At 35.2% G+C, this 23,505-nt stretch overlaps 2 protein-coding genes across 2 annotated transcripts in view; both read left to right on the top strand.

Moving 5' to 3' along the window:
• Positions 1-7,252: 7,252 nt before the first annotated feature.
• Positions 7,253-11,407, top strand: LOC129003666 (titin-like). Its single transcript, XM_054431965.1, has 3 exons — positions 7,253-8,032; positions 9,421-9,774; positions 10,415-11,407. The coding sequence occupies exons 1-3, from the start codon at positions 7,253-7,255 to the stop codon at positions 11,261-11,263; spliced, it is 1,983 nt and encodes a 660-aa protein (XP_054287940.1). The 3' UTR covers positions 11,264-11,407.
• Positions 11,408-14,133: 2,726 nt separating this feature from the next.
• LOC129003665 (uncharacterized) overlaps positions 14,134-23,505 on the top strand; it is a 37,718-nt gene continuing 28,346 nt past the window's right edge. Inside the window, exon 1 of the mRNA XM_054431964.1 lies at positions 14,134-14,196. Within this exon, the coding sequence (XP_054287939.1) occupies positions 14,134-14,196 (63 nt within the window). The remainder of the gene's footprint in view (positions 14,197-23,505) is intronic.

Below are 23,505 nucleotides of genomic sequence, written 5' to 3'. Positions count from 1 at the left end.
TTGTAATGTAACGGTTTTAACAAATCTATTCCAAACAGTTCCGTGTAACTGTTCCAAAAGTTCAAAAAAAGGAAGGTGAAATACTGCGGTGAGAAGGTCGTCAAAAGTTAACCTACTAGCACAAGCGCTACCTTGTAGCTGCGTATCGAACCACGTGAACCATCGGCTTATAAAGAATGTTATCGTTATCCGAGAGATAAATCTTTTTCATATTGTACTAGTGTTGTTTTATGGCTACGCCAAGTGAAAAGGACGCAGAAGAAAATAATATAGCATATATAGATACCGGTATCTTAAAAAAAAGCTACACACCCATAATTTAATTTAACCTCATGGTTTTATGAGGGCTACCTAATCAAAAAGGTTTCTTTATACTTTTATGGTCCTTATAGATCTGCTAAAGACAGTTTTAAGATTTTTTGTGTTTCCGTAGAGAGTATGCTTTGTTCGTTAATATTTATTTATTCTTGTTTTTAAACAAGTATAAACACGTTTTTTGAATGCATTAATTACTGTTTATGTAATTTAAAAGTCGACAGATCTAATGCAATCATTTGGAAACTTTATATAAACAATTAAAGGGTTCAATTCTAAAAGCAAATATCAGACCACAACATTATACCATGTACAAAGTCACTTTTCATGGTGTATTATAGAATATTCGTGATTGTGATAAGAATCAAAAGCGTAGCTCGGGGAAAAATAAAGAGTTTTAATTTAAAACAAATCAAACAGCATACTTTTATTCAATGTTTTAAATGTGATTAAATGCAATCCTAAAATCAAGGTACGTGCCCTTAGGTTTTGGCCTTCCAGTCTTAGGTAACTTTCATGTTTGAAGAAAATACATGAAATAGTAAGGTGACATTAATTAAATATAAAAAAATCATGCCTAAACTTAATTTATAGGTAAATACAACTAAAAACAAAACCATAATAAACATGTTTTTAAGTCAGCTGAAATTTAAACAATGTTCAAACATATGGAAATTATTCTATTCGAACCACATTTCATATAATTTTCCAATACAGCTTCTTCAAAATGCTCTCTTGTCTCACTTTGCAACTCCATCTCAGAAGCATGGTACGGGTCTTTTCAAATTATGTTTTACATAAAAGCATTCATTTTGCACTTCCCTAAAACAATGGAAAGCAGAGGACACCAGGTTTTACATGGTGGTGGGCACGTGCTGGGATGCCGTTACTAGGCAACCAAGCTTAACAAACAGTTCTCCTCTTCTTCCTCCATCCCAACTACACCTGGCCGAACTAAAAGTCTTCTTCACTGTTCAAATATCCGACAGACCCAGTTTGAGTGAATGTGGGCCGTTGTGAGATTGGTCGATATGTTGGCATTGGCAGATGCTGAACCTCATGATGGTAGTCTCGGCAAAACAATTTCAGAGGGGAATGGAGAGTGAATATCCTGATTTAATGCATACCCTATCAATTCAAGATATGATTATGTTAATGATATGCAAAATGTTTGATTTTATTGTGCGAAGCGAGCGAAGCTCTTATACCACACTCCTGCTTTTCTTTTCCACATACTCCTCCTGAACGGCTGATGCGGTCCACATGAAATTTTTTAACAGTCGTATAGTTTAACCAACTATGAGAAGATATGAATCTGAAATGGTGCAATTCGTACTTAGGGATTTTCTCCAAGCAAATTTTAATTTTTAGAAATTTAACATTGGCCTTATGGGATTGGTCATCATGGCACTATTTGAAGATAACAACTAAAAGTAAACAAAAAATCATAACATATATGTTTATCATCAAATCATCTAAAACTGGCACATTACACAGAACAAAAGGGAAGAACTTTCGGATTAATATCGTTGAGCATAATAATTAGGTTCATGGTAATGTATAAGATAATTATATAATAATTATAATGTCATTGACTTAAGATCATTTAAGATACTCCAAATAGCCATTCCACTTTTGTGAACCAAATATACTAATGATTTTAAATACTGCAAGTAAGTGGATATCACATTGACGTGAAGCCGTATGTACTGATTTCGGTATCATAAATACAGGAAAATTTACACTGTAGTAAACGATATGACTGATAATGTCGCTAATGCTTTTATACGTCTTGTCACAAATATAAATTTGAGATCTATGTATGTACTGAGAGGAGTATTTATGAACACCGAGCGTCAAAGTACTAGAATGTACAGTACTTCAGGAGAATTTTGCTTCAGAGTGAGAGTAGAATGGAGTGATATTATATCATTTGGGTAGATTTGTTATTAACGCAGACAAACTTATCATCTAGAACCATTTTGTTAATTGTTACAACCTCAATGTCAATAATTAACATCTGGACAGCTACAATTATCAGTGGCGATTTTCAAGAGCAACAACACGATAACCAGTTGCAATCAATGACCAATATAAACAAGAACAACTTGTCGTGTAATAGCCAAGACCCAACAGCATGGAAGACCAAGACGGCAATGACCAAGACGGCAATGGCCAAGACCAAAAAACTATAACCAAAGACAATGTGTCGTATTATTAAAATTGGATGCACTTATGAATCCCTCTCAAACCTTAGGCATTTTACACCTAGGCATTTAATTCTCTACCATTTCAACCCGTAACCTTGAAAGTTCACGTTTTACGGTTCATCAGCTGGACATATGAATGGCTTCCCGGTACTTGGACAGTTCCAAAGTGACCGACAGCCAAGTCACTCTCATTGTTCTGTCTGTTCCCCGGGAAAGTGTTGGGGCGGTCTGGGCAGTACTGGAACTGACGTTCAGCACGCTATTCTGTACGATCACGAGAGTATATCAGTCTAACGAATTGATATTTGAATTTGCATAAGCAAAAAGGTTCATAAACAGGCGATGATCGTTTTAAAGTTTGTCTTTGTGTTGTCACGAAGCATTATAACAGCTTTAGGGTATAAAATTGCTCTTTTGAATAGGAAATCTGCAGTAAAAAGTTTCTTGTGAAGATTTGATCGGGACTTTTCTCTAGGCTTTAAAAGGTGAGAGTAAACCAGAAAAGGATTCCAGTATACATTATATACAATTGATGTATGTCTTCATTCACAAAGCTTTCGCCGGCAGTGTTATAATACTGTACAACTATGGAAAATGGATTCGAATGCATGCATATCTCTGTATATGCCATTTACTGTACTTGCATTTGTGAAACTGCCATACGTCCACCGTAAAACTTAGAGAATATTCTATGAATAGGTACAAGGAGAAGTTTTCTATCTTATTCCAGACTTTTAAAATCACTAATACAGAAGCAACCGACCTACCTACCGACCCTTCCTTAAAATCTCCTACCCTATCCTTCTACCTTAGGGCCGACTTAGGATTTTATATTTTCTTTGAGAAAGTTGTTCAATAACTTGTATTGATTGAATATGGATAAAAACCGAAAATCTGGGCAGCCACTATGATTTGAAATATTTTTGTCAAAAATTGTATACTTTTGTAATAATGATTAGTTTTAATTGATTTAAACCCAGTTAAATTGTTGCTTGAAGATGAATTGAGCCTTTCGCATTTGAGAGAAAGACTTTGGCCATAGATGAAGATATTATTTCATCTATGCTTTGGCCATTCACAAGAAGTCGAACTTGATACAATAGTTATGTTTGATAGTTGCGTAGAACCACGGACGATATCACGCAATGATGTTTTGGTATGTCGTATGTAGTCAATGATATAACACACCACAAACACACAGATAGTTTATCATGAACACATTTCACTGTACATGACGTTTGCTAAAGCCGCCTTGGGGCGAATCTATCGCTGTATCCAGCAATACCAAGATTTAAATGGGACAATCTATTACCTATCTAGATTGGTAGATTGGTAGACGTCACCGTCTTCAATTTTATCGCAAAATAAGCTTAATTATCAGTTATATGAAGTACATGACACGTACAGGGAAAGTGAAAGCCACGTCCACACCCCATCCAATTAGAAACCATTCATTAATTCCGGGTATCTGCAGTGATGCGATTTGTGTAAAAAATGAAAACCAGACAGGGATTGGTAATGACGGTCTTTAAAACGACTCAAATTATATTTCTGAAACAGGTTAAATCACTCTATTCTAATAGACCTTAGCTGTTTGTGCTCAGTGCAAAATAAATACAGTAAAGTAATGTTTGCATTATTATATTTATTTTGTTGGACTTTACTAATACCATTTACTATCATAATACTACCATAGATTAAACACGCTCAGTATTCTAATTGTAAAAAAACCCACTCATACATAGTTTCCGTCCTATGTAAAACTTGTGAATGGGATTGGTTGTGTAAACGAGGAAAAAATCATCACTATTTGTTTTGAAATGTATTATGAGTGAAATCTGAGGAAATTGGGAGAACGCTTGAGAAGTATGTTCCAGTGACGATATAAACAATGATAACCTTTCCAAATGAAGTGTTACCTACCTGCACAATGTATACACCATACATTAACCTAAATGTAAAGGATTAGGCTTTGTAAATTAGGCTTTGTAATCAATAATTATGGCTGGCATATTTTTCTATTCGAATAACTGCGTTTCTACGCTAATGTTATTTATGCGATTTCTGTTATTATAAGGTCCAAACTATAAAGTTCAACAATGCATCACAGCCATTCACCAGTAATTTTTGTATTATGTGTCTCCCTACAACAGTAATCGTCCAGTGTTTTTGTAAGGCAACGGTCCAAACTTAAAGATAAACAATCTCGACCATCCATCAGAACTATTTCACTCGTATTGACTTGAAATTCTCTTTAGCTGCTTAACTATTTTACCACACTAACTACACATGATTTTTTTGCCCTCCATCTTATAACATCAGATGTGAAATCTCACAGATTATTCCAATCACACAATCCCTTAACACGCACCAGTGTTGGGAAGTAGCGCGCTACTTTTTTTGTAGCGTTAGCTGTAGCGTCGCTACTTTTAAAATTTTGTAGCTTTAGCTGTAGCTAGCTACATTTTTAAAGTAGTTGTAGCGGAATTTTAGCTACTTTTCTTGCTACATTTACATTGTTTGAGATAGTGATTTTTACCATAACCTCAACCTTACGTGAAACAACATCTTTCAAACTGAGACTGAGATTTTCAAAACAATTAGGCCTACTTTCTTGGCTTCATACAGCTGGTTGCAGCCGTTTCATTCCCTATTACAACGTTGTGTGGACATGGAGACCATTAAATGAGTGTTATCCACATTTTTAGCTCTCATTTCCTTAATTTACTACTCTATGATTACTGTCAGATAAAATAAAATCGCTACATGCAGACGACGTTTAAACGTTACCGGTACCAGTGACAATACAAGCTATTGAACGCTTGCAAGTGATTGACAGGGAAATTAGTAATCAATTTAGTTTCTTTGTTATATCGATAGTGTTTTAACTAGGGTTTTAATGAAAACCAACACTTAACCTTAAAATAATGAGAAAGCTGGTCATCAACCTTTGCTTCAGCTGTTGATTGTGGTTCATCATCACAAGCCCTTCCTTGGTTAGATTACAAAGATTTTTCTAAGGTTTACTAAATTAACAAAGAGGAAATTACCTGATGAGATTTAAGATATGCCTAGACTACATGATAATTGTAACGAAAAAATCTCCATATAACATGAAACTTACATTTAAAAAATAGCATAGTTTGCTCCTGCTAACAGCTCTTGTATTGGACTATTCCTAGGCTATGCTAGGGCTTAAAACGAATACCAAGTTCAATTATTAGGAATATATCTGTTTAGTCCTTGCAAGAACAAAGCTACTATAGCCAACTTGTTACATAGCCAAGTAGGCCTACATGTTATTTTTACTTTACAAATTTCAACATGTTTAAATTAAAAGCCGATTTCAGGATAAGTTGCTGAATACTGTTTTCTGTACCAACTAGGTTGAAGCACTTGCCCTATGCATAATGACAATAAAGGACGATTTCTTGACATTGAAATGTGTTATTCATAGAGAACAAGTAACTTATCACTATGGTTAAAAGTTATAGCAATGTCGTTTTTAACATTAAAAGTAATGAAAGGTAATAAACTCCAATTTCAATTTCGCGGCAGCCGCGCTTATTGGAGATATTCTTCGGACATTTCCAGTGGTTTTTGAGTTTGTTTTGTGTATTTTTTACCGGTTGTGTGGTGTTCAAACAATGTTTGATACATATGAACTCCGAACTATGGTTTCGCATGTGCTCGTAGAAGGTTTGGAACACAAACAATTGTTTTTCCGTTATGAAGGGATGGACCCAATGATTTATGTTAACGTTCCAGATCACCACACGCTTTACATGCACAAACTAACATAAGTGTTTCGTCCATGACTAAAAAGAGTGAACTGAACTATGTTTTAATAGAGTACTGATACTGGGAAAACCCAACAGGAAGCGGTTCATCCGCCCCGTGTGGCCAGGCACTTCGCGCGGCTTAACTTCGCGCGAAGATAAGCCGCGCGGCTTAAATTCGCCTCGTGTGGCCGGGGCCTTAACACAAAAAAGTATTTTTTAAATAATCGTTTTACAGTTTAAGTGGTCTTAATTGTTGATATAAGACATCTATAAATTAATCTATATTAAAGAAATAAAATGAGCTTTTAAAATATAGTTTGGTTGTATGTCCTTTGAACTTAATGAAATTTACATATAAGATGCTTAAAAATAATGCAATATTTAAAAATAAGCACTAAATATGATGGGACACCCAATTATTTGATGCTGTTGTTGTAATGTTAGGTTTATAATGCCAACAAATTAAATCAAATCTAGGAATAATTTGTTTTCCAAGTAATGTTAGATACAATACTGACATTTCTTGTTTAAATGTTTGTTCAATAAAAATGTTGTTGCAATTAATTTTACATTTTCCTAATGTGCGTGGCATAAAAAGTAACGTCTTTGGAAAAGTAGCTAAAATTGTAGCTGTAGCTACATTTCATTGTAGCTGTAGTTGTAGCTAGCTACTTTTTCGGAACTGTAGCTGTAGCTGTAGCTAAGCTACTTTTTTGGAAATGTAGCAGTAGTTGTAGCTAGCTACATTTTAAAAGTAGCTTCCCCAACACTGACACGCACAGCTTTAACCGATGCGTGAAACGATAGAGAGATGTTCATTAGCTTAATTGCATCAGGAAACGTTTCGGATGGGATCCGCACATCATCGTCCTCACATGTGGAAAGAATGTACTAACAAGGTAGTATATATGCGGTGGCCTGCATCGGTCTATCACAGTCGAGAAGATGAATCTGAGGATAACGGTACTGTGTGTGATAGTGGGGCTAGTGTTGGGTGTGAAAGATGTAGAAGCTAGGGCAGTGAGTAGCAGGAGAGTTCATCAGGAGCAGGATAGAAGACAAGTGGAAGGAGAGACTAAACGTGAAGGATACGACTACGGAGCAGGAGATCACTCTTTCGGAGTGAAGATACAACATCCGTCGTCGAAGGAGACGCAGTCATTTCAAGATAGTGGGAGTAATGAAGGACATAAGGAACATACACATTTTGAACATCATCAAACATTTGAACACCACCCGCACGCAGAACGTCTAACATCTGTTGAACACCATGAACATCAAAGTTCTCAACATCAACCTCTTGTGCAACATCAATCGCAACATCAAGGCTTCCAACCGAGCCAGAAGGAAGACTTTGGAGAGTGGAAAGCCATTCCTCAACACCACCAGAGCGAAGTCAAACTCGAGTCTCATGATGCTGTAGAGGAGATCCAACCGTACTACTCCGGAGGCGAAAGTCCCCAACAGGACATCAAACAGGGGGAAGACTTTAAACTCATACATGAGATAAACCATGGGATAGGAGATTTGAGCAATGCTGGACATTCTTTGGAGTTTGATCATCCCAAAGTAGAAGAACACATTGGGGAGCACGAGGAAGAGCATCATCACGAGGTGAAGACTGTGACAGTGACGAAGGAAGTCCCAGTGCCTTACACAGTGGAGGTGGAGAAGAAAGTGCCTTACAAAGTGGAAGTTCCTGTAGACAAGCCTTACAAAGTTGAGGTAAGATTCAAAATTATATGAGTTAATGTTTGGTGATTCATTTTCCCTTATTAATTATTTTTTCTTGGCAACAAATTAACTCTAAATTGTCTTTGTATTTGTTGACACATAAATTCAATCCAATAGTGATTTATCATTACAAGTTTTAATTGCCATGATATATTAGAAAGTGATTGATAAAGAATGTTGAAAAGTATAATACTTTTACTCAGAACATTTTAAATTGATGATTTTATAATATATACAACGACACAAATTTCATCTTCGTATTGCAAAAAAATTGTAATACAATGGCATGCACCTACTACACCTAAATTGCATGATTTAAAATAGTTTTGTTTGTTTCATTGTTTTTGCAACAAGCACACAATTAAAACAGTGATATACTACCGTTTACAATTGCAATGCAAAATAAATTGTAACAGATTATTCCACCACGAAGTACCATTCACGTAGACACAAAATATAAAAAATATTACAACAAAAATACGTCATCAGCATAGTAAAATGTTTAAATTCTTATGTTTGGTTAAACAAATTAAAAAAGTAAATGCAGTTTGACAGCCATAGCAAACAATAATGTTAAAACTTTTACTATGAATCATAACTTTTTAAATTCATTAAGCTCATTGCCTATTTGTTTCTCCATTATTGCAAACATTTGTGCATTGCATGATGTTTGCAGTCACGATTTCATTTTCTCAGGATCGTATATCAATCAGTTTATTGCGAAAAAACATTTGGTATCATGTAAATTTTACTTTTAATTTATTGTGAACATGTTGAAATTTTTGAGCATCCACTCTTTGAAATTTTACAAAGCCAAAGAGTTTTATTCTACTATAAATATTTACAACTAAACCGACACCCCTATCGTATTTAACCATAAAATAGTTTATATAATAACAAGAGTAGAAAGTGAGCCATTAAATATTTTAGATCATAAAGTGGGATACAGATCTCGCACTTGAAAATATATGGTCTCAAATATAAATAAAAAACCCACTTTCACTCTTGTTTTGAAGGTATTTTTTGCTACAATGCTGTGACTAATTATTTCAAAATTAACAATAATAGACATTTGAAATATTTCTTTGTTACAGTTAGGAACATTTGATAACAAATGGCATTTTTTTAGCTTAAACCTTATATTTAAAGTTTAAATTTAGATTGATTGTAGGCATATGTTTGTTTGTTTATGTCGGAAATATCAAAAAAATTTTGGTAAACATTATTTTTGCATCGTAAACATTCTTTTAGCGTAGTATGAACAATGTGATGATGACTTTCGAGAGTGATAAACATATACCAAAAACAGGCGATTTCACAATAGTGTATCCAAAACCCGTATTACATTACATTATATTACACTCATCATTAACTTCCAGGTGCCAAAGCCATACCCGGTCTACGTTGAGAAGAAGATCCCCTACAAAGTGAAGGAGTACGTGCCACAACCTTACACCGTCTACAAGAAAGTGCCTTACACAGTGAAGGTCCATGTGGACAAGCCTTACCCCGTCCATGTACCGAAGCCTTACCACGTGGTTGTGGAGAAGAAAGTGCCTTACCACGTAGAGAAGCACGTGCCTTACCCAGTCAGAGTCTACGTAGACAAGCCTTACCCCGTGCACTACCCTGTGTACAAGCACGTACCTTACACCGTCGAGAAGAAGGTACCTTACCCGGTCAAGGTGCCTGTGGAGAAGCCCTACCCGGTGTCGGTGCCAAAACCTTACAAGGTTAGTGGTTTATAGACATGACCTTGTAGCTTTGAAGGGCTGGATATCTCCAGTAGAAATACCAATTTTGTCTTCCTTCAAGAATTGATCCATCGTAAACTGTTGAATTTAAACCTCCATTTTATATAATCAACAATGAACATCGCGCAAAATATATCCACACATTAGTGCGAAATTGCAACCCTTGCTCAATTTGTTCACATATCTGTTCTGGTCTCACGGACATGAATAAATGTATTCAGAATGTTCAAAATCTCACGATTTAATTTTTTTTTTAAATTAACCAGTTTCGTTGTTTGTATGATTTCAGAGAGTTTATCCAGACATTTTGCCATGAAAAGGCAAAATGGCACAAAAAAAAACTTAAGTCAAAAAGCCTTTCCCAATATTTAAAATTGTGCCATGGCACCACCATGTTCAAAGCTGAAGCTTTGGCAGATTTTTCTTATTTTTTACAAAATAAATTGCATGAGAAAACATAGAAAGTTTAAAATTGATGTAGTGGGTTTAGGTAACCAGAACCACTCAATTATGATGTTGTCGTTGCTCACTTTTGATCGTGTGTTTAAAAGGATTATTAGCAAAGGATATTCGCACAAAATGGTATCATGCACAATTAATACATTCCCTTCATTTTCAGGTATACGTAGAGAAGAAGGTGCCGTACACAGTTGAGAAGCCGGTACCATATCCAGTCCATGTCCCGGTCTACCATCAGGAAAAACATGAACACTCTATACATCACGAAGGGCCACACGCATCACACGAACACTCTTCCTCCCATCACGAAATTCCTCACATATCACACGAACACTCTTCCTCCCATCACGAAATCCCACACATATCACATGAACACTCTTTCTCTCATCACGAAATTCCACACGCATCTCATGAACACTCTTCCTCTCATCACGAAATTCCACACATATCACACGAACACTCTTCCTCCCATCACGAAATTCCACACGCATCATATGAACACTCTTCCTCCCATCACGAAATTCCACACATATCACACGAACACTCTTCCTCCCATCATGAAATTCCACACGCAGCACACGAACACGCTTCCTCTCATCACGAAATTCCCCACTTTTCACAACACCATTCATCCGTTCACCACGAAATCCCACACGCATCGCAACAATCACACCATGAATTTTCTCACAAGTTCCACCAATTTGAACAAAACAGTCACGGGCATTTTCACCATGAAACACCTCACACATTCCACGAATATGCTTCTGCCAGTCATGAAGTCCCGCAAAAGTTTTATGCTGAACAGAAAGCTCACGAAAGTTCCCGCCACGAAGTTAAACTTCCCCTAAACCAAGGGAATGTTGGAGATCAACCTTCCCATAGCAAAAGGGAAGAGATTAGGGAACAGAAAGTTTCGGAGAGTCGCCAGCACGAGTCCAGGCAAGGTCCAGACCATCTTGTCAATCAGGAATTGAAAGCTTCTACTTATAGACCTCCAACTTCTTCTTAAGCTTTGGAGAAGTTCGATCATTCGTAGAGGTTCAGAAATGCTGGCGCTCTATAAAGCCCAGGAAAGACCTCCTTAGGAGGCTTTTGAATAGACTGATGTAAATATTATGCACTGTTCTTCGAAATAAATTATGTTATTTAATTAGTCATAACTACTTTCTTTCTACCCCTCGACTTGAATGTACTGTTTACAATGCCTATCCAATTAAAATAAATGTTATTTTATTCTTGGCTAGATGAACCCAGTAATAAGTTAATACTTATGCGAAAGGATAAAGTTGAAAACAATGTGATACATAAAGCTTTACAATGTCTATTTTGAGTTTAAATAATGCATGAATTCAAAGATCATTTAATTTTTGGAATTGAAAATATTTTCACGAAGAAATAGGTTTAGAATATATAAAAGCTTATTAACGTCCAGGGCAATTTTATAAAATTAATTTGAACCAAATGAATATATAGATTTACAAAGTATGTAGCTAGTAATGTTTTAGGATGTCTTGGCTTTGAGCCTTAAAATTTACAATACGTGTTTTAAATAATATAATAATTGAAAATAAATTAATAGATAATAGAACTTGTTAATAGGAAACAGTCTCATAATTGATGATTCTTTTCTACCTGTGGCAGCAGTTTAAATGTTTGGTGGACGTTTTTGTTGTTATGTTGCTACTGTTGTTATTTTATAGTATCCTTTAATGCATAATTATTTTGTTGAATAAAGCCTAACCAATGAATACGAACTCTTTTTACAAAAGGGTTTGTATTCATTGGCCTAACTCTAGGTTATTATCTCATTAATTCAATCTACACTATCCAAACAACTTAATGAACTTAAAATAATTCTAATGAAAGTATATAAATATAATATAGTTCTTTAAACCTAGTTTCCATTATTTTATAAATCTGTTTACTAGCCTACACTAAATAGTAAACGATACAATTAGAAAATACGAATTAATTTAAATAGTCAATGTTTTGCTTTTAATTGTTTGCAGAGTAACAGAAAGGACGTAAAAAGTTTTAGTATTGATCTAACAAAACTTAGAGCATTCAGATCCACATAAGTAAACCACTGTGTTTGTGATTCCCGCATAGTTTTCCATGCAAATACCGAGAACTGCTGAACTAGAACTAACAGGTCTCGTATCACTAGTTTCATAGTCGTTCTAACTGCATTCAAGCCTCTATCTGAGACATTAAACTGACCGGAAGGTTATCGAACAAGCGTAGTTATAAATAGTTAGCTTAACTGTTCAAATAATAGTTATCGTGTATAAAATAGTAGTTTTATTCAAATATTAATTTTACACATTATGTTCATATTCATTTTCTAAGGATTCCACTTTTAATTTTCATCCTCTATGCCATCTATACGAGTGTGTGGTTTGGTTACAAAATTAATAATGGGAAAATAAATTTTACTTTTACCATACAATAATCAAACGGGTTCTAGCTAAGCAGGTATGTTCATCACTATATTAAGCCTGAGTATACACAAGTTACACCAACGGTCGACCACATGAATGTAGGTATTTTAAGCCAAGTATGAATGGAGATTGGTCATCATAGAAGAACCCAAACTACAAAGTAACACTCTGATAGACTTGCGACCCTTACGACGATAGGGAGAATCCAGTAATCTTAAGCCACACAGATTTTAGTAGTTAATTAAACACAACTCCATGGAAACATTATCATGGAGTTTATTTTTTCCATAGTCAACGAATTACTTAACTACACCTCTGTTAAAGACAAAGACAGCTAAAATGATTTTCAACGAAGGGATACCCAACCCAAACTCATAGTCAAAAATTCAAAATACTCCTTACTCCTTAATAAACTACAATTAACAAAAGAGTTGAGGAGATGAAATAATTAATTAATATTTAAAATTATAATAAAAATAATTTATGAAATAAAAACTTAAGCCACAATAAATTAATTAACAAATAAATGCACTGTAATAAATACTCGTCTGTGCTAACATTGCTACTATCGTCTCTACCTGTGCTTTACAACGGAGTGAGTACTGTATCAGCATTGACTATCAATACTTTAGCATCCAATAGTCAATGGTATCAGTTAGAGAATGTATAATGTTTTTCTAAAATAAATCCAGCACCTCCAACTATCATATTGTTGTTGTTTCTATATATTTTTTTAAACAAAGCACTCCCATCGTTTATTTTGAACCAGCTATCATGATAAAATTTAAAATTTTTCAAAATGCAATTGGAGTACGTTTAAAAATAGAATGTAGCCTAAACTCAGTGGTTATTCGTTCATTGCCAGAAGACCAATCGTTGATGGTCCCTTGTGTCTAACCTTAGGTAAACCCTAGTTCTAAATTGAAACGGGAATAAATCTACTGTAGTTATAACCTAACTGTCATTTACCATAGTAATCGTAGATCATCTAATTGTACGTGAACTTACCGTGCATTCACATCTTAACATTTTCATTACCGGGCGACACACTCCTCTGTATGTGTAGTCTCTTGACACCCGGTATGTATTGAATGTGATACATAAGGTTCTAGGTGTGCGTCACTGTATTGAAACAACGGTAATCATGGTTATGAGATTATCTTTGTGCAACACTTAAGCTAATTTGGTCCAGTGGGTTTAGTGTTTTAGTTTGATAAAAATCTACTTCAGCTTGTCCATATTGGTTTGTTCACTTCACTATTTAAAAGTTATTATCTTCTACCCTCCACAGTCAAGCTAAGCCCCATGGAGGTGCCAGAGGTGGAAGGGAGGGAGGCCTAGTAACCCAGTGAGGGTGCCGGACCGTGGCGGAGGTACGGTACCGAGGACAGGGAACCGAGGAGGTAGTCACTAGTCAGTGCGTCGTCGTGCCGGTACCATGGTCGGTAGTGATACAACCAGCGGCTGTGTGCTGGGAGCATGGCTCGTGGTGCTTCTGCAGGTAAGATAAGGGTACATTGTGTCGGAATTAATAGTGATTTTGAATAATGATAAGTGATTTTTGTGTGGATTTGAATCTTAAAATTTAGGAAAGTTTACGTACTTGACTTAGGTCTAAGTTGATTTTATCTGTGGTTGACAAAAGTATTTTATAGTTTCATAAGGGAGAAATCGTTGCGAAAACTTCGATTTTATCTACTCCCTTACAATATTAACCAGTTTTGATGATTTTAGCAGTATCCAAAATCGCTGGAAAATTTAAAATAAAATATATCTCACTTAATACAACAAGGGTTTCTCTTTAATATACCTTTTTCAACTGTGATACTTTTCACAATTGAAGTGTCATTTTAAAGCTTGTGATCTAGTGCACCTGCGAATGGGAACAAAAAGGGTAGTTTCCGAACTTCGCCCCTTCGCCCCCTATTTTTTAAATTATTTCTAGAGTTCACTTTCAAAGATTAAGTGTTTCTGACAAACTTTGTTTAAATGGTCTAAATATGAATTGTAATCCAACAGATGATCCTTAAGTTGAATGGTTAACACAGTCAAATTGTAAACTAGAGACAGAAAAAAGGTTTATGAAAATGTATTTTTGTCTACTTTTTTAATTAACTGCAGTCTGATTGAGGTTGGTAAATTCTTCTTTAGTTTATACAGGGTGAATTTTAAATGAGTTCCCCCCCTACTTTTTTCTACATTTCTTAAGATATCATCTCCGGACCACGTCAGATCATTGTTTAGTAGTAAGTACTTCATTTTGACTGGGTATACATTTTTGGCCGCCATCTTGGATCCGCCATATTGGATACAAAGTTTTTTTTTCAAATGTAAAGGTAGGGTTGTGACCCATTATTTCAAATTAGAATTTTACGCTGATTACAATGCCGCAATTATTTTTTAAAAATCTTGATTTGTTCTAAAGTTATGAGGACTTTTTATAACTTTATTTTTAGCGCATTTTAACATTGTGCATTTACAAACTAAGACCATAATCTCAAAATAGTGCTAGATAAAGATAAGTATACACCACCATTCATTGTCGACATATTTTCACTTGGTTATGACGGATGTAGTTTTTTCAGCCGCCATCTTGGATCCGCCATTTTGAAATGTGATCAATTAATTTTAATATGAAGGTGGTGTTGTGACCCATCATTTTGAGTTACTTTTTTATGCTGAACTCAATGCCGCAATCCGTTTTTCATTTGCATCTTTGGATTTTGAAATATTGAAATTTTAAATAAGAGTATTTTAATATTTCATCAAGAAAGCTTGATAACCAAAAACGGATTGCAGCATTGAGTTCAGCATAAGAAAGTAGTTCAAAATGATGGGTCACAACACCACCTTCATATTTAAATTAATTGATCACATTTCAAAATGGCGGCTCCAAGATGGTGGCTGAAAAAACTACATCCGTCATAACCAAGTGAAAATATGTCGACAATGAATGGTGGTGTATACTTATCTTTATCTAGCACTATTTTGAGATTATGGTCTTAGTTTGTAAATGCACAATGTTAAAATGCGCTAAAAATAAAGTTATAAAAAGTCCTCATAACTTTAGAACGAATCAAGATTTTTAAAAAATAATTGCGGCATTGTAATCAGCGTAAAATTCTAGTTTGAAATAATGGGTCACAACCCTACCTTTACATTTGAAAAAAAACTTTGTATCCAATATGGCGGATCCAAAATGGCGGCCAAAAATGTATACCCAGTCAAAATGAAGTACTTACTACTAAACAATGATCTGACGTGGTCCGGAGATGATATCTTAAGAAATGTAGAAAAAAGTAGGGGGGAACTCATTTAAAATTCACCCTGTATAGTGTAGATCTAGATATTTTGGTATTGCATTAATATTTTTTACCTTGTAATTAAGTTTTTAACTCTATAAAAATGCGCATGGGTCACCTCGTAAGCACTACTTAGTTAATCTTTCGGGTGATATGAAACTATATTAGTCTGGAGACAGAGATCTAGGTCAATATAAAAACTTCGGCTAACTTATTATAGTAATTTAGTCAAGTGGCTATTTTTTGACGGTGATTCATGCAGATAACTCATTTTTAAGGTAAATAAGATAAATAATCGATGACTTTAAGTGGGAAATAACTGACAAAGCTCCTGTGCTCAAGGCACTCCGTTTGTCACACCTTCATAAAGAAGTGAATACCTCCATCATTTTAATTACATTTTTTATTAGGTTTTATCAAGGGCTTATAACTACCTTACAAAGCCTGTTTTAATTAATTAAGCTCGCAATTTTATTTCCAGCTCGCAATTAATTTATAAAAACCAAGAATCCTCATCGATGTGAAAACCCTTGACGTAAATTTGGGGACTGATTTACACACTGGTAATAACTAGCTATTTACCACCTTTCATAGAATATGCATATAAAATATATTCAATGCTATTACTGTACTTACCTTACTTTACCTCCGTGGTCACTGAAACCTTAGGAGGTTTTTGGGCTCGCCAATATAGTTCTCCTCCATTTCCTTCTATCGCCTGGCTATTCTAATTCAATTCCCAGTCTGGAGATGTCTTTAATTACTTCTTGGTCTTGCCATTTCATTGTTAAATTGCTCAGTCCCATAAAAAAAACTTAAATTATTCACATTTTTTGTCGATCAATACACTAGTACGTCACAATTCCCAGTCTTTCGTAGCTTAAATTCTGAATATTATTTATTAGATTTTATATACTTTACAGTTATTAAAAACAAATCACTTTAATTATTTAACTCACTTCGGTTTTAGATTTGCCAAAGCTAAATTATTGCACTTGGGATTGATTAAATTCGTTTTTAAGTCCCAAGGTTAATCTAACTTGATTTTGAATTTACTTACAAAATGTGTTCGGAAAATTACACTATTTGTAAGCCACTTTTAATGTAAAACATATCAGTAAAGTTTGAAGAAAGAATGTTTACCCAAACAAATGTTCGTTATTTTATTTTCACCACACTATGATGTTTTTGGCTGTATTACATACGTTAATTGGTGGCTGAAAGTTACGTTTTGCTGGCCATGCCAGCTGTCGCCAATTTGGGGACCGAGCAGGTTTTTACAGGCCGGGGCCGCAAAATCAGCTGTCCGCTTACTTACTTAGAACATGAATGCGTTTTAAATACACAATCAAAATCCATACCATTGCAATATAGAATTGTGTTATTGTCACCGTTGCCTAGCAACTATTTCTTTATATTTTTGCTGATTCCTCAAATTATTTCTAAAGTTGTAGTTGTGTTGACGATCAGTGTGCATTATTATAGTGGTGAATAGTGGTAATATGGTATAGTGTGGTGAAAAATAGCGTTCGTACCACGGACCGAAATGGTTTTGCAGCTCTCGATCGTTTAAGTTCTCGACTTCGTCTCGAACTTAAAAACTATCTCGAGCCGGCAAAACCTCATTTTCGGCCCTTGGTACGAAATATACTATTTCACCACACTATAATGTTTTTGGCTGTATTACATACGTTAATTGGTGGCTGAAAGTTACGTTTTGCTGGCCATGCCAGCTGTCATCGTAATTTGGGGACCGAGCAGGTTTTTACAAGCCGGGGCCGCAAAATCAGCTGTCCGCTTACTTACTTAAAACATGAATGCATTTTAAATACAAAATCAAAATCCATAGCATTGCAATAGAATTGTGTTATTGTCACCGTTGCCTAGCAACTATTTATTTTTATTTTTGCTGATTCCTCAAATTATTTCTTCACATAACTTAAAGTTGTAGTTGTGTTGACTATCAGTGTGCATTATTATAGTGGTGAATAGTGGTAATAGGGTAAAGTGTGGTGAAAAAAGCGTTCGTACCACGGACCGAAATGGCTTTACAGCTCTCGATCGATTTAAGTTCTCGACTTCGTCTCGAACTTAAAAACTATCTCGAGCTGGCAAAACCTCATTTTCGGCCCTAGGTACGAAATATACTATTATAACAAGTTTTCTACATAAATGGTTGGTAAATGACGTAGGTAGTAAACATAGGAGATAATGTAACAAAGATCGCAAAACACATGTTTTTGAACGTTTGTAATTTCCAAATTAGTTAGAAGTTAAAGACATTCTTACCAATTTATTGATTCAGGAAAACTGTTTGAATCTTGATCGATACAGTAGTTTTCTTGGAGTAGGCCGCGTAGGATTGGCATTTTGGTGTCACACACAATGACGGACATTAATTGAGTTAAGATTTGTTTCGGCTTTTTCAGGCTATTAAAAGTCAAAGTAACAAAATACTGCATGGTTTTACACAATGTACAGATGAAACTGTACATTTCTATTTTATTTATATAGAAATAAAAACTATACCGTTCTATTGTAAAAATCTTAGTTTAACTCATATTTTAATTTACTCAGTATTCACTTACTTTGATTTATGTCTGATCATTGAGATCAATAGGTTAAAGTTAAATAATCTTTGATTTGTATTTAGCACTGAATAAAGAGTGGAGATACGAAAAGTATATGACTATTGTCTACTATTTATAATGCGGTTCTAGTAAAACTCTGGGCCATACCCCAGTCGGTAAGGGAGGGCGTACTACGTACTACTGTATATAAACATGGTACAATCGTGGATCATGTCCTGGTCCGTGACTACCGCCGCTGCACCGGTGAACTGGGGGAAGTGGAGCCTGCTTCCTCTACATCCATCTCTGGGAAATGGCGGCAGAATGTTCCTATTACCGGAAACGTTCAAAATCGTTCGACCAACTTAATAATTCGTTTAGAAACCTGAGCTCAGGAAAAGTTGTCCGGGGACTTGGGGCGTTGTCACTATGGCGTATGAACTTTGGACGTCCATGATACATTTTCTTTACCCTATTTGGCGTCGCTTTTGAATGACTAGGGTTCTATCTAACTTTGAGCCAACAAGATTTAACAGAAATTTTACCGAGGCTACCTCTCTCAGGTCAAATAGCGTTACAACTGCTGAATTCTAGTAATGGACGTTCGCTTCTGCTTAACGTACACTAATTAGGCATATCATCCAAAGATACACTATTAAATCTATATTTAACAAAAATTGTAATTCAGATACCATGAGCAATGTGTGGCAAAATAGTTTACACTTATTTAAATTGTACATTTTCCGTACCTAGGTATTTTTCGGACTTCGGTAAATTACAGTTGAATAAAATGGATAAAATAATAATGCTTAAAAGTCTACCCATTCTTTGTAGAATTTGCAGACTTAACCGTACTAATGATTAAGCTTTTCAAGGTTTTACGAATGAAAAAATACATCGCTATGGTAATACTTTAACCCACAGACAATATAATACACCGTTTAAAACGCTGTTCGAAATATACACGAAAGATGACTATGTTCGTGCTATCAGTTAACAAAACCCTTAAAAAATTTGTGAATAGCTACCATGTACCTTAAAATATTTTTTTATGTAACTATGCATGTTTCAAGAAAAGCCAACAGTTTGTGGTGGGTAGCCACCAAGTCTTCATTATAACTTTGTTCCGATAATTGGTTTAGTAATATAATACTTTTTACATACTTTGTCATTTGTCTTATCCAGGGCAACTAGCTCTATAGTGCATGAATAGTTCAATAATTAGTTTTGTAATCAGTCATTCCAACAAAGATAGTTTCCATTAAAAACAAACAAGAGTAGATCAAGATCCATTCAGTTTATTGGTGGTTCACTTTCCAGGATCCTAGGTCATCTGTTTTTCACAATTGTAGCCGCAAACAAAGTATGTCAGGAAACCCACAGCATCAATGAAGGAAAGCTTGTCATCTTTCTCCAAATGTTTTGACAGTTAAACGGCGTATTTTACACATATCAGAATAATTTGACAGTAAACGACATACTTCACAGGTCAAAACTATTTGAAAGTATATGACTTGTTTAGTACTTCCAATTGTTAAGCGTTACAATCAGCTGATTCGTTCTTTATGGTCAAATACATCCGGATGTATTATGTTTTCTCTTTGAGAGATCGATATAGTTAGATCGTTGGTTAGATCTACAGGGGTCGCCGGAATTTTATCCCCCTGGAAGTTTACCCCCTGGGCAAAGCTGACGTCACTATGACGTAGTGACGTAGTAACCTGAGCGCTCAAAAGTTTGTTCGCGGGCGGAATTTTACCCCCGCGGATTTGGAAGTCTAATGAAAATAGACAGAGTGAGTGTGATTAATTATATTAGCAATAAAAACCGGAATTTTACCCCCTGTCCATATAACTAGTGTTTAGACAACTGAAGATGTCCGGGCCGAATTTTTACCCCCGGTTTTATACCCCCCGGAATTTTACCCCCTGGCTGGATGTAGAAATTATTAAGAATGATTTATTTTTAAATTTCTGTTTTCATTTAATTGTAAACATTTTATTATTAATTGGGCTATCTTTATTTATTTATTCCGTAATCTCAACTAAGTAAACAGAATTCGCCGTTTAATTTTGATGTTCGGGATTTGCGTTCGGGGCCAACTGTTGGTTAATAAGTATGTAAAATAAACTGAGTAGCTCATTTAAATGATAATTCGGTGAAAATTTCTTCGTAAAAAAACAATAAGGCATACTGTATTTTGTTATTGTTGCAATACAAACGAAAACATTGTTTTACCACGGTTGTAAATCGTTAAAGAAATCTTCGAATGAATTACCATTCTGATGTTTGTTTATACGTCATATTAACCAATAGTTGGCTTCAAAGATCGAATCCTGGTACTCGAATCTCAAAATTTAAATATAAAAACCTGTTCGATTAGTTGATGTTACAAATAAATTAATATAGGCTACTTAATAAAACTGAATGAAGATAATTAACAATTTTCACTAATTTATATACCAGGGGGTAAAAGTCCGGGGGTTAAATTCTGACCCGTACACTCTAGGTTTTTATAATTTGATGTGTTCTGATTAAATTCACATCCGTGAAAATATACGTTTAATTCTGCGTTTAATCCATCGAACTGATGTCGCGAAACTCAAAAGTTCGCGGCCGGAATTTTACCCCCTAGTTTCTGACATCACGTTCGCCCAGGGGGTAAAATTCCAGGGGGATAAAAATCCGCTACCCCATCTAGCGTAGCGTTGTTGTAGTTATTCAAGAACAATTTCCGTTTATTTATGAATAGTTGTACCAGCTTGGATATGCAAGCATCAAAAACTAGCATATGACTTTTATGAAGCTTTTATAATCTATAAACATAATCTATAAAATATTTCCATTCTAAATTCAGGCTATACAAATCCCAAATCCCTAAATCATGCTTAGGTTACCTCATTTTAAGAGGTCCAAAGGATAACATGATTTCTTAAAGGCTCGTGAGGTTGGGCCCTGACTTAAATTCCCAACCCAGAAAATGTTTCAGTACACATACATACATCTTCCAACTTGTATTTCTTTTAGTTCATCCGGCAGTGTCTAAAAACTGTTTTACAAACGTATTTTAAATAAATTAAAATTGAAATTCTCGAACATTTTCTTTGGATGGCGGACTTGATTTAACTGATATGGCGGCTCACGGTTCTAGTAAAATAATATTGTGAATGAATTCGATTTTCTACATTATTATTCCTTATTTAAGTAGTTTCTAAAATAATCGGTGTTTTAGATGATAAAATAATCGGGGTTATGCTCATAGCATTGCAATATAATAATATCAGTTAATACCACAGATTAAAGAGTCAAGTACTCTCTTTAATCTGTAAGTATACTACAAAATGTGAAGTAAATATACAAATGAGTTTTAAGGTATGCATTATTTATAATTACTATATATAAATCTATCAATTGAAATACATTAAAAAGTGTTTTAGTTATCAGTTCCGTTGCATTTTGTATGTACAATGTGTCTTCGAATGTTATTTTCAATTTCAATAGTAACGCTCGCAATAGATTGGTTCTTCCAAAATCCATACAAAAGTCTCAATGATACATTTTTTTATGGCAAAGTGACTCAACTTATAATAAAATCATAGAGTGTTCAGTGCTGTAAATAAATCCGCGTTGTAAAGTGTGTTTAAGAGTAAAACATATGAAACGGAAACGATTGAAAATATCTATAAAAGTATGAAACGTAAAGCCGCAACATAGTAGAAATTAAATAGGCAAAAAGGTTTTACAGTAAACGATGCGAAATATTTATTACAGCATCGTCTTAAGTATAGCACGTTCCCGTTTATGACTAAGGCACCCTAACGGCAACAGTCAATTACCTATATGTATTAGGTTCTCAGTTGTAAAATGTTGTCTAAACATAGCAGTTCCCACGGATGGTTCCGTCAACGCCGCACTGCCGCAGCGTGGCGCACGATTGTAATCATTGCGCCGGATTGTGAGCGCATAAGCTTGCGCGGGCCCTGCGCAGCGCAGTAGGTCGCAGACAGCAACGGTTCCCGGTTATCATTAAAACATCACGCGCGCATGGGCAAAACGATTACTGCGCGATCCGTTCCACTTTGGCCACAGGAACTTTTGGAAAATTGAATCCGTGTGAAATCGCTATTGTCTTAAATTGTGGAGTTCGTAATGCAAATCTGATTGTTCTCGCACTCTGCGGAAATGGGAAATTCGAAGTTTTGATTAAAATGTTGACATTTTGATTTCCTTGTACTTTTATTAATTCGATCGACTGAAAAACACTTTGCATTTTATTGCTACAGCCTTTTTACAGAGTTAGACATCGCACTCCTGTGTTAAAGTGCTGTAGTTTAATTCAGACTCAATTTAATTCAATAATTGGTTTCTGTCGAATTACTCCACATTTATTACGAAGCTACTCAACAAAATCACATGTCAACGAAGAAGATCTTGTTAGTATTTAGTTCAAACGTCAATCAACTTGCATGTCGACAAAGTGGCGTGTTGGTCATTTGGCCGCCCTCAACGTATAGGCCCCCCTACACTACTCCTCCCCAATTTGAACCTCTATCATAAACCGAATTAGATAGTTGTGGCTCAATTAAAATGTTTACTCTCCTATTTTTTTAAATAAAAAGCGGAAATCATTCCAAAAACATGATAAACAAGTATTGTTGATTACTCGTCATTTATTTACACCAAAACATGTTTAAGTTCTTGTTACAAACGTCCTTGTAACAGTCCTAGACACCCAGAGACGTGTTGGAAAGTTCCTCCGTCGCCGTGATAGTCTCCGGTCAACCATACAATGTGTGGTCCAGAACTGATGGAATCTGCAACAAAACGATCCCGGTACAGCATTGGTCACACACACGACGAGACGCACTGTTTAACCAGTTCATTGTATGGCACACAAGTTAAGCCTCTCGTTGTCATATATGGGTCACAGCAGTATAT

The sequence above is a fragment of the Macrosteles quadrilineatus genome, unplaced genomic scaffold, assembly GCF_028750875.1.
Source record: "Macrosteles quadrilineatus isolate MER2022 unplaced genomic scaffold, UCM_ALF_1.0 Scaffold_9__3_contigs__length_116548681, whole genome shotgun sequence".
Taxonomy (NCBI): domain Eukaryota; kingdom Metazoa; phylum Arthropoda; class Insecta; order Hemiptera; family Cicadellidae; genus Macrosteles; species Macrosteles quadrilineatus.
This window is presented reverse-complemented; position numbering and strand designations above follow the sequence as displayed.

Bases quoted from the DNA above. Each gene is read 5' to 3' on its own strand.
- LOC129003666 (XM_054431965.1), top strand. From the start codon at position 7,253: ATGAATCTGAGGATAACGGTACTGTGTGTGATAGTGGGGCTAGTGTTG. The intron at 8,033-9,420 runs GTAAGATTCAAA...ATTAACTTCCAG, and splicing joins ACAAGCCTTACAAAGTTGAG to GTGCCAAAGCCATACCCGGT. The intron at 9,775-10,414 runs GTTAGTGGTTTA...CTTCATTTTCAG, and splicing joins CGGTGCCAAAACCTTACAAG to GTATACGTAGAGAAGAAGGT.